The sequence below is a fragment of the Dicentrarchus labrax genome, unplaced genomic scaffold (assembly GCF_905237075.1).
Source record: "Dicentrarchus labrax unplaced genomic scaffold, dlabrax2021, whole genome shotgun sequence".
NCBI lineage: Eukaryota > Metazoa > Chordata > Actinopteri > Moronidae > Dicentrarchus > Dicentrarchus labrax.
Window position 1 is genome coordinate 10,692,625 of NW_026136721.1, and position 12,321 is coordinate 10,704,945.

The 12,321-nt window shown below is 41.2% G+C and overlaps 1 protein-coding gene across 1 annotated transcript in view; it reads left to right on the top strand.

Annotated features, from left to right (window-relative positions):
• The window catches only part of LOC127355294 (FERM and PDZ domain-containing protein 1), a 38,667-nt gene that overhangs the window by 12,063 nt on the left and 14,283 nt on the right, over positions 1-12,321 (top strand). Inside the window, exons 3-6 of the mRNA XM_051386023.1 lie at positions 4,697-4,819; positions 5,128-5,291; positions 11,345-11,447; positions 11,600-11,645. Coding sequence (XP_051241983.1) covers positions 4,701-4,819; positions 5,128-5,291; positions 11,345-11,447; positions 11,600-11,645 — 432 coding nt within the window. The 5' untranslated portion in view covers positions 4,697-4,700. The remainder of the gene's footprint in view (positions 1-4,696; positions 4,820-5,127; positions 5,292-11,344; positions 11,448-11,599; positions 11,646-12,321) is intronic.

Below are 12,321 nucleotides of genomic sequence, written 5' to 3' on the forward strand. Positions count from 1 at the left end.
ATAAAACAGCTATCACTTCCCACGACTATGGTACAAGATGTCCCGTTTTTCATCTTGTTTCTACTGTAGCTGTCCATCATTATTTATCACGTATGAGGTTCAGTTGCAGACTAATACTGATCAGTACCACCTTTTTTTTCTCTTTTTGTGACAGCCAGAGAAAATGCATACGGTGTTGTAAAGTACAGCATGACTCCTGTTTGTAACAAGTCAGTGTGAATTCTAAACAAACTAGAGCTGATAACCAACGGCATAACATTTTGTTATCTGGTCAGGTCAGTGAGCTGAACTTAAACGTACAGTATGTAATTTGTGCTGTAGTGTGGGATCATGAGAGTTGTTGTCTTCACCGCCATTGCCATCACTACAGTCATCTTCTCTTGGTTAGGAGTCCTTCAGTGTTCATCTTTGAGGAGGTTTTTTACTGGGAGCTGAATCGTCCACAGAGGTGTGCTCCTCTCCAAAACAAATGGACCTGGCGATTAAAACCAGTAATGTATGAATAAAGTGCCTTTATCTTAAAAATGTGTGTTTCTCCAACGCTGTTTAGCAGACAAAGGATGTCCCAGAGATAACCGCAGGGTTCACTCTAGAGTCATTCTAGTCACAAGCCTTCCTTACCAAATTCTGTCACATCCAAAATGGATAACAATGACTACAAGTGTAGAAAATGATTTAAATCCTATGTTTCCATGAGGAGAAAACAAAAGTAATTGCAAAATGCATGAAGTATAGCCATGACAAGTGTAAGGTTGAGAAATGCGATGTGTTTTGTGATTGATGTGAGAGGGAAGTACAGTATAATAACCCCAGCAGCCTCTAATGTTACACCTTTAAAAAGATAATCTGCCGACATTTCCTGTCTTGATCTCTTATCTTGAACGCTGTGGTTGCAAAACAGGAATTGATGTGCGGTCTCAACACTGTTTTACCAGAGCTGACGAATAGGCTTGTACTTCATCAGTATAGTCAATCAAAGCCACTTAGGAAGGAAAACATGTTTATGGGATTAATGGGGATTAGGTGTGTATGAAGGCTTTGTCCAAGTGTTTGACATTTGAAATGAACAGACATTTGGCTGTAATCCATCCCTGATCATTTAGAAGCAACTCTTCTGGAAATCCTCGATTTCAGAGCTTCAGGGTCCTTAGTGTTTCTTTATATTTGTGTATGTATCATTTACGCTTGTGACATCACCATGCTGGGGAGTTAGTGGGATTATTCTATTCTATTCTATTATAAGTACACTTCAGCATTGTGTCTCTGTAACCTGAGAAGGGAGATACTGTGAGCGAAGCAAACAGGAAGAGTGAGCTATGGATGAGATAGAAGTGAGGGGCAGATAGGATGAAAAGAAAGAGAGAAAAGCCGTAGAGGGGTATTCACAGACAGATGGATGGATAATGTGCTTATGACTCAAGATCCCCCAGGAGACATTGCTGTCTGGCTGTGTCACTCATCACTTTCATCACTAAGCCCTCCTCCTCGCTCATATCCTATCACACTTTTCAATTCTCCTTTCATTCAGTTTTTTCTCATCATATTGTACCTGACGAACAATGCACTGGATACCTTGCATTTTGATTCTTTCTTCAGAGATGTAACTCCTCCTCTCCTTTCCTCTCATCTCCTCTCTCCCTGCCCTCTTGCTTTCCCTAATGGATGGTGCTAATGCCCATCATCATCATCATCGTCCATCTGGGGGAGATTCCTTCCTGCATCTGCTCACTGAGGGACACAACAGGCCTGCTGAGATCATTCACTCATTGATTCCATCCATCTATGAATTCATTCAATTATCTTCCCATCTTCTATTTATTCATTCATTCTTTCTGGACTCCACCTTTTTGATCGTTGATTAATTAATCTGTTCACTTATTCATTCATTCTGTTATTCAGAGTAAGGTGATTCTGCATGAATGCTCACAAGTACACAAGTATATCTATTTCCCAGTTACAGTCTAGATTCAGCCTTTGATGATGTGAAGGGGTATTGGGTAACAGCTAATGACCAAGTCTTTGTCTGACTGCCTCAGTCATCAGATTGGGAGGAAGGTTTCTGTGTGTGTGTGTGTGTGTGTGTGTGTGTGTGTGTGTGTGTGTGTGTGTGTGTGTGTGTGTGTGTGTGTGTGTGTGTGTGTGTGTGTGTGTGTGCATGCTTGTGTGTATAAAGAGAGACAGGAAGACATTGGCTGTGTTGGAAATTATAAACTACGTACTTCCCACTATATACTCATACTCACACTGCATACTGCCTACTAAATGAATGATTAAGTATGCCGATTGTTCCCACTGGAGTATATTCAAACATACGTCTTCTCTGTATCACTTAGCTGTATCGATCACAACAAGCTCCAACAGAGGGCTGTGGAGATAGGTCTGGCTACTCCAGACTAATCTCAACATTATGGTTCAAGCTACCATTGAATGAAAATTGTTGTTTACTAATATACATTTAACATTACCTCTGAATATAATATTTTCCAGTATTATTTTCAGGCAAATTAATGTAAAAAAGGAGGAAGAAAGGGGCACTAAAAATTGGATTGATAGAGGAATAAAGAATTAAGGTAAATATTAATATCACAGATGGAGCAGGCAGTATTAATAGCTACTGTACCGAGAAGCAGAAGAGGAGGCTGCTGAGCTGAGGAGGCGACTTGTCTCTGGCTCTGTAAGTTACCTTATAAAGTTGACCTAAAGCAGCGCTTAATTAAACAGATTAAATATGGAACAGTATATAGAAATGTTGCTGAAGTCATCTGCTGCTTTGGCTGCAGTGGTCTGTGGGGCAACAGGGTTCTGTGAGCGGACTGGCCGACTGGTGAGAAGCCCTCCCAAGTTTGAGCACTTTCTTAATTCGCCATCACTTTTCATAAAACTGATGATATTTGCAATCTACACCATTGATTTCTCGATTTAAATATTCTTAAAAGTGCTTTTTGTGGTAAAATAACTGTCTAAAACCATCTGCCAGTCAAGTTGAGTATGTGCAGTAAGTATATGTAATTACACAAACACAAACTCTAATAGACAAGCTTAGGGATTCTCCAACTCCAGTTACCTCCCATAGTCTGGCAAGTACTGCTGTCAGCTCAGGGAATGGCCATCCTAGGAGCCGGGTGGTTTGATGGGGGGGTCCATGGAGTAGAAAGAGGATGGAGTTGGAGAATAATCCAATTCTGTTTAATGGGTGAATTATGAAGTACTGACTTTTTGGCTCGTTGGCAGGCTAATGGATCACTCTTAGTATAGGCTTGGCATTTTGTAAGCTTTGTGTAATTGTGTGCACACAGACTGTCCGCATGCAGCCCAGAGAACACAAAGACTATATGCATGGACTGTATGTGCTGACAAAACATTTGAAAGAAAATGTATAAATACAACTAGAGCGGAAACTATTAGTCTATTAATGAATCAGCTGAATGAAGCAAAAATGTTGTCTTTTTCAGCTTCTAAAATGTGAGAATTTAAAGCTGTTGCTGTTAACTTTTATTTAAAAAAAGGTTTTTGTTATATTTATATCATTTTATCCTTGCAGTAGTACATGAGACGAATAATCAAACAAATCTGGTTCCTTTGGCTCCTCCTAGTGCTCCTAACAGCATTTGTAAGAAGCCGCTCAGACTGAATAACACAACTACTACTAATAACACAAAGAGCCAAGAAAGATAGTTGGGAATGAAACTCATTCATCAACAAACTTAAAGCCACCAACCCAAAGTGTTATTTTCTTATAGTATATTTCTTGGCTCTGATTGGTAGTTTACATTCAGGCCCAGTGGATTCTTAAAAATGCTATGACTGTGCCCATGTCCATTCCTGAGTTTATGTGGCCCTTTAAGGACAACATTAATGTGTGTGTGTGTGTGTGTGTGTGTGTGTGTGTGTGTGTGTGTGTGTGTGTGTGTGTGTGTGTGTGTGTGTGTGTGTCTGTAAGCTGATATGGCATTAGCTAAACTATTGCAAGCTTCCACAAAGACCCATTAGCTCACAACTACAGGTCCATGTATTAGCCTGACTCCACCCCACAGACACCAGAGGCGACCTATGTCCATTACATCCAGCTCACCAACCACCACAGCCTGTCAGCAATCATTTATGACGACCACCTGCCTGACAGCAAACAGGGACCCATTTAAAGGAGACTCCATTGTTATTGATAATTAGGAATTAATGATATTGATGTTTACTGAGGGTTGAATATGACATGCAAGCAGTTGGCTCATAACTCGGGCTAAGTGCCTATTAGGCTGCATGAAGACACAAGTGACATCATTGTTGGCCTCAGCCCATGCCTAATACCCAGACGTCCCACTGCTAAACATAATGTGTGTGTGTGTGTGTGTGTGTGTGTGTGTGTGTGTGTGTGTGTTTGAATTTTGCAAATTATTTCCACTCCTATGATTAAATTCATCATTTAGCAACATCTTGTATTTTTAAATACAAAGCACCGATGGAAATGGATTTTACAGTCTTATGAAACCATTAATTGAGACACATTTCACTTCCTCTCATAATATTTCAGTTTTCATCATTCAGGAAATCTGGTTTTGACACCTGAGCCATTGGCTCCTGTTTGATTTACTTCATAGTTAATGCAGGATATGTTTCATTACATTGCACTGACACTTTTATCTGTAATGTCTTTTAACCAACTGTATGTATGACTCCTTTGACTTTTGCCCCTTGGTAGGTAAATGGAGGTGCAGGACAGGAGCCGCTCCCCGTCCCGTAGGACCAGCCGGGTGGAGCAGGTGGTGGGACGATGGCTGAGACGGTCCCGAGACTTAGGCAGCAGGTCTCACTCTCTGAGCAGGTAAAGCTCTGTTTTTCTCGTATATAAATTAATTCGACTCTCCATTTCGTCTGACCTGTGTCTTTTGACTGAGGGATAGGCCTATGTGAAAATATAGAAATCATAGGAAATCCACATACCTACCTACCAAGCGATCTCTATCGGCATTTTCTATCTACAGCAACAATTTTTTGCTGTATTTTTCTAATATACACAAATATGAGGTTGTTTACCACAGAACTGATCAAACTGCCAGAGAGTAAGATGTCAAGCAAGGAAAGATGTCATTATTTATGTTTTTATTTTTATGGCCACCTGCTCCTCTCCAGAGACCGGGTTGCAGCGGATGGGAAGACAGCAGAGTCCGGTGGCTCTGATCAGAGGAATTACCCCTTCCGCTTCAATGTTCAGATCCAACGGGACCCAAACCTCAACTCTCATGGCCTCACTCTGTCCTCCCAGACCCCTATCCTGGTTCAGGAGGTCAACCCAGGTATGACAACATTTATGAAATGTAAACACAGAAGAAGGAAAAAGCAACAAAACATTACAAGGTCTTTAACCTTAAACAAGTGCAGAAAAAATCTGAATTAGTTATTAACAGTTGAGCACCTACTTCACCCTCCTGCCAGTTATGAGGGAACATTTATTAAGCTGATCACTGAACTTTGAATCAAGCTGGTCTGATATACAAACCTTGTTGTGTGTATACACAGATATGTAACCCTCTTGTCCATAAAACCAATGTAGCACTACTCAGCACGGACAACTCATGAGTAGAAGAAATACAGTACTACTCAGTATCAGGGAGTTTGATTTCATAGCTGACACTGCATGTTTGGGTGAGCCCAGCTATGTCTGGTTTGTTAACTCTCATTTTCTCCAACACCAGCTCAGGCTCCCTTCCCCATGGAGATCACATTCTACGTGCCAGTTTCCATTGCCAAGGTCTGCAGTGTTTTGGTCTGCTTTGTCTCTTGCCCAACAGGCACAGCTGCTGCTGTTCAGTTTGTAGGTGCAGAGTCCCTATGGCAGCAGCCTTTAATGACCTGTCCCACCCATGGTAATGTTAGGGCCATACCAATGTTCAGTCAGTCAATTCAGTCAAATGTAATGAATTGAATCCAATCATTTGCCTGGTGGAAATTGGGAATTTATTTTCTGCTTCTGTGAAGAGCTTTACTATACAACTACTGCAGGCATGAGGCTGATAGGACCAACCACGGTATCAAATATATTCTGGTCTTTTATAGGAACAGAAGATTTATTTTCTTGTATTCTGCCAGTTGTCTCTTATTTTGCATAGATCAAGCCACCTCAGCCAATGTAATAATGGAGCTGTGCCAGACCACTGCAGGCCTCTGGCCAGTGTACAAGACAAACCATGAAAAGTGGAAACTCCAAGGGAGGCTGATACTGCTTGCTCATCCTGCATACATGCACACAAAATCACATTAACAAAGGAAATATACTGTAGCATTGATGGTGTGTGTGCATGGTGTGTATGTGTGTGTAAAACTAAGTAGGAGCTTTACAAGAAGAGGGATTTTTTTTGCCCTTAATTGAGGTTCTCAGGCAGCACTTTCTCCCAGGCTTTTTACTGTCCCCAAGAACCTCTTCCAATTAAATGCCTAATGTACTGTTTGTTATGCAATAGATTGGTAACACTGGGGTTAGGGGTGCAATTGGGGGCAAGGGAGGTGGGATACACATAAAGCTAGAGATGTGTTCCACAGGCTGAGTAAGTCCTCAATTAAATCCATTCACAGGAACGTCAGAGTGTGTCAGCCCCAAGTGTGACCTTATCATGATGTCACTCATTGGTTTTGGAGTACGTTTTTGAAGCCTTGGGTTTGGAATTATGGATGTCACCATGTTGGTGTTTTGCTACCACCAGCGGTGACGTACAGCGAGTTTGGCTGCGCTGACTGGTTGCGCTTGGTTTCAACTCATCCGTAGCTAAATAAATGGCGGCTTGCCTAGCCACAACTTTCTTACAGCTTACAGACAAACAGTACACTAAAATATGTTTCTGAAATGATTTTGAGCTAATAAATAAAGTTAGAAGTAGGGAATCCTTTTTTTGGGGGGGGGTGATTGCTTTTATGATAGTGACAGCTGAAGATAGACAGGAAAGGGGGGGCAAGAGAGGGGATGACACGCAGCAAAGGGCTGCAGGTCAGATTCGAACCCTGGGCCGCTGCAGCAAGGACTCAGCCTCAGTACAATTCTTTTTTTACATGACATTAGAGGTGGGCGATATACATCGTTTGTGATAATATCGTCATGTTGTTTTGACAATGTGCAAATTTCCATTATCGAGTATTTAAATTACAATTACAAAAATATTGAAACGCACGCAGAAACTCCTCACATCCACTTAATACACAGTGCAGCAACGCTCTCTACAGCATGGCAGGATTCAGTCACACGACTAGTGGGCCTACGTGATCACATGACGTGATCACATGACCTCTCGCTAGCATCTTCCTTGCAGTTTAGCAGCGCGTTGTGATGGTAGAGAGAAAATGCAAGCATCTCCAGTCCAGGGTTTCCTGCAGCACTTTTGCAGCTAAGGCGGCCGCCTTAGCAACACAGCAAAAAAATAAAAAAAACTCTGTCCTGTTTTCTCCCTTTCATTCCAAACCGTGTTGCGTTTACACGTGGTTGTCTTATAGCTATACGTTTGATGATTGCACATGATTTTCTCTCGCATTGTACACAGCCAAATGGACAGAAGAACGCAACCAAAAATTGCGGGCTTCTTCATACGACGAAGCAGGCCTACCTCACCATCCGCACCCTGCACCCCCCCGTCTGATGGCAACCAATGCAGATTTAAGGTTTTTCTGCACTAGCCTAATTTCACAGACCTGATTTCACAAACCCAGAAGCTCTGTCCACTATTTATTAAAGTCTAGGGATATCCTGTAGTTAGACACCTCTACTGGATCCCATGGCACAGCCCTTTTACAGGTCACAATGTAAAACTTGGTTCAAAAAGACCATCAACCACCCAAAAAAATCATGGATAATTTTGATATGCCTGCAGATGTGTAGTACCGCCCAATAATGATGCTTAGCTTGTGTGTTGACTGCAGAGATTGCAGAGAAGAGGGATGCAACACTAGTAGCTGCACATGCTGCTTGATTTGAAAGGGGTTCTTCCTTTTAGAAAGTTACTCTCCAGCGACCAGCTGCTGTAAATGTTGTCACATCTAAAGGAGAGCTGCAGTCTTACAGTCCCTCAGTAACTTTCCAAAAATAGAATAATTTATCATCACATACAGTGTCTTGATTATGGTCTACTTACAGCCATATAGTTGTCACTCAGTTTAGAATGAATTGCCTTTTAGAGCTGATGCCAACTCATGCATAGTGAGTCATTCAGAGAATCCTGCAGTATGTTTGCCTTGCAATGTTTGTACACTACTCTTCTCATATTTTGCATGGTAGATTGTCTGTTCAGAACTGTGATATGTTCATTTTATAAATTACATTTGTTTGTATTCAAGTCTTTATTTTTTCAGTCAAGCACAAACCCTTATGAGATTCAAGTCATCATTGATAACACAATACATTATGTAATCACTATACGTAAAGAGACAAAATACAGAGCTGTGTATTCACCACATTTCTAACTCTTAATGCATTAGACAATGGACAGAGAAATAGTTCAGTTTTATAACATTAATCAGTAGGATTGATCTGCTTGGTCTATGGCACATTCCTAATGAATGCTTTATAACTGAATTAATTTAATGTTTTTGAATAAGCAGAAGTTTACACCGATCAGCCATAACATTATGATCACTGACAGGTGAAGGGAATAACACTGATTATCTGGTTATCATGGCTCCTGTCAGTGGGTGGGCTATATCAGGCAGCAAGTGAACATTTTGTCCTCAAAGTTGATGTGTTAGAAACAGTAAAAATGGGCAGTGTGAGGATCAGAGCGACTTTGACTAGGGCCACATTGCAATGGCTAGACGACTGGGTCAGAGCATGTCCAGAACTGCAGCTCTTGTGGGGTGTTCCCGGTCTGCAGTGGTCAGTACCGATCTAAAGGGGTCCAAGGAAGGAAAAGAACTGGAGACAGGGTCATGGGGGGCCAAGGCTCATTGATGTACATGGGGGAGTGAAGGCTGGCCCGTGTGGTCCGATCCAACAGACGAGCTACTGTAGCTCAAACTGCTGAAACACTTAATGCTGGTTCTGATAGAAAGGGGTCAGAACACACAGTGGATCACATATTATTGGTATGGGACTGCAAAACATTACGACCACCAGGGGGCCCGGGTCAGAATGTTAGAGCTGATCGGTGTATACTTTTATGGTCTGCATGTTTTTATTTCCCATTTTAAAAAACTAACATATTTTCCATGTTTTAAAAGTAGCGATTGTATCGATATACAAATTTGGAGTGAGTAAGTAATTTGCATTGACCAAAGAAATGCTGTTTTATACATAATAAATAATAAAGGAAAACTAACAGATTATGTTGAACAATGTGAATGACCCAGGTTTTTACATTAGATATTGAGCTACTTCTCTTACACTGAACATTGTTATAATGCTGTATGCTAGATGCTAAATCCATGAATGTGCTACAGCTAATAAAAATGACATATTTCCTATCATTGTACGATAAAACACATAGGAAATCTGAATTTAAAATGCACTGTATAACTACAGTGAAATACAGTGCATTGTAAAAAATTTACTGTAACTGCTGCAAATACAATAATAAAGCGTTACAGTTTTATATATGATATGACTAAAAATTAGACAGTTATTCATTAAGTACACCCTGTATACTTTGCTCTACTTATATTTGTACTCTGAAGTGCAGTTTGCTGCTGAGCTGCAAAGCAACAAGGATCTGAATCCCCCTGAGGTCCGGGGGCAGATTACCTCGCTTTCTCCTGTCTGGCTCAACCCTGCTCTGTCACCATCTGCTTCTGCCTGTCCCACACACACACACACACACACACACACACACACACACTGTTGCTCATGTCTCCAGTGGCCCCACTAAGGCTTGGCTCAATGTTTCCTCTCTCTATGTCTGTAGCACGTGCTGCAGCATTTTGGCAGTGAAATATGAATCCTTTATTTAAAAGCATTTTCAGAGCTATCGGTGTCACCTGCATCTGTCTATGTTCACTTTGGATGTTGTAGACAGTAATAACTTGTATCACAATTAAGTAACTCAACACTGGAGGGTTACCTGATGTTGTACAGGAAGTAATATGCTGGGGATGCTGTTGATGATTGTAATATGGAAGGCGATGGCGCAGTGTCTATGTGTATGAGAAACTTTTATGTTTCTTGACACAGTACTAGATTGCACACACTTTAAGGTATCTATGATCATAACCATGATTCATGACTTTGTGATGGTGCACACAAATTAAATACACCCTTTCTCCCAGGATAGTCATTGTAAAGACATAGACAAAATAAGCATTAAATGCATAATGTGTAAAATATCTTGAAGTTTTATATAAATAAAATATATAAACCTAGAGGTAGAGCTATCAGTAGCTTTATAAAATAACATCTTCCCAATGTTGGCATAAAGCATTGGAAACGTCTTACCATGCCTCCATCAAATATTGTGAGACTCTTATGCAATGCCATTCTCATTCCAAGTTTCTTTCAGCTTATTTCAATGTCCCCTTCTGCACAGTACTTTCTGTAATAGCTTGGCCAGAGAGCAGTTAAACGATAGGTTGACATTTTTCCAAGTCTGTTTTAAAACAATCGTCAGGTGCCCATATGAAGCTTGAAGTAGGTTTGCTTGCTGTAAACATTCCTCCTGTTCATACTGGCCATCAGAAGACCCCTTCTTAATGCACTCCCAATTTAAGTGCTTGGGAAGCAAATTAATATTCTTCACAAATATGTTCTATTTAGTATTATTGCAGTGAAGGGCGGTAACACAAAGAGGGAGACTTGAAATGTAAATGTGCTCAGTTTGGGACAGCATCATCAATGTATTTGGAGCAATTGTTGACAATAGGATTTGAAAGAAATCATCTCCATTTGCAAACATCGCCTGTAATTTCTGATCACAACTCTGTTAGCCTGGTGTTTAGCTTTTTCTTCCATGCATCTCCTCATACAATGACACAAAACACGTCTGCTTGTCTATTGACTACTGAAGCAAATCCTACAGAGAGAAGATTTTCCCCCTAATGTTATCAGTACTGGTGACAGCAGCCATCCAATATTTCTGGAGGCTGACCTAGGGACAGTAAGCGAAAGGTGTTTTTGTTGTTAAGGTTTAGAGTTGAAGAGGGCGGAGAAATATACAGTTGTTTGATTCACTCTAAACTGGATGCACAGTGATTAAATCGCTGGTCTCCCTGCGGTGGGACAGTTATGTTTGGAAACCTGTGTGAAAAATTATGCATCAGTGTGAGATGAAAGGAGACGACTAACATGCAAGCTGCTGCATGTCATCAACCCCAGTTGCAGTATGAATGCAGGCCAATTGAACACCCTCAGGCATGACAACACAAGGACATTTTGTGTGTCCAGGTGGTCCTGCAGATGGTCGGCTTGTCCCTGGCGACCAGCTTGTGAAGATCAATAACGTCGCTGTCGATGACCTGACCCCGGAGCAAGCTGCTGAAATAATCAGGTCTCCACTGACAGCTGCATTCACAAACACACACACATATGCATGATAATCGGTGCATATACCACAAAATTGCTGTTTAAAACTAAATAATGCACATCACGTCTAACCTTACTAAGACTCCTTTTACTTTTTTTTTTTTTTTTTTTTTTCAGGGAGTGTCAAGATTCGTTGACAATGACTGTCCTCAGAACAATGCTGGTGAGTCTGCTGTATCTAACTAACCACACACATTTTCACTGCACAGAAACACACATTTTCACACAAAGTTACACTGATGGACACTTAATTGGATGATGATTCATCCTCTTCCAGCAGCATTTTAGATGAAATGTGCTTGTTTCCTCTTGTAAAAACAAACATACACAGGCATGTACTATATGTGTACACATGATGTACAGTGTCTCCATACACATGGGATCTTAAAATGCTGTTGTCAACAAACACATCAACCAGCATGTCAATGAGACGTGGGGTCAAGAATCATTGCTAACAAGTGTCCTGTCGCCAAGGTCCCACCACTACATCAGTGTTAACAGTGACAGCACGGCACGCCCTCGGAAACTCCCCCCACAGACTCAGATAGACACATACTCTGTCATGATCACTCAATCTACAATGTGTGTGTGTGTGTGTGTGTGTGTGTGTGTGTGTGTGTGTGTGTGTGTGTGTGTGTGTGTGTGTGTGCTGGTCCTCAATCTGCGAAGGTGACATATGTGTTTGCACTGAGGTGAAGTAGATCGGTAAATAAATGGCTGCTCCTCAGTGATTCTCATCAGCGGTCTGCTGATGGAAGCACCTTCCCCATCTGATTCATAGCTCACAGCTCCTCTAAGAAATCATTACTGGGCTTTAAGGAATTATTAGTATTTCCTGG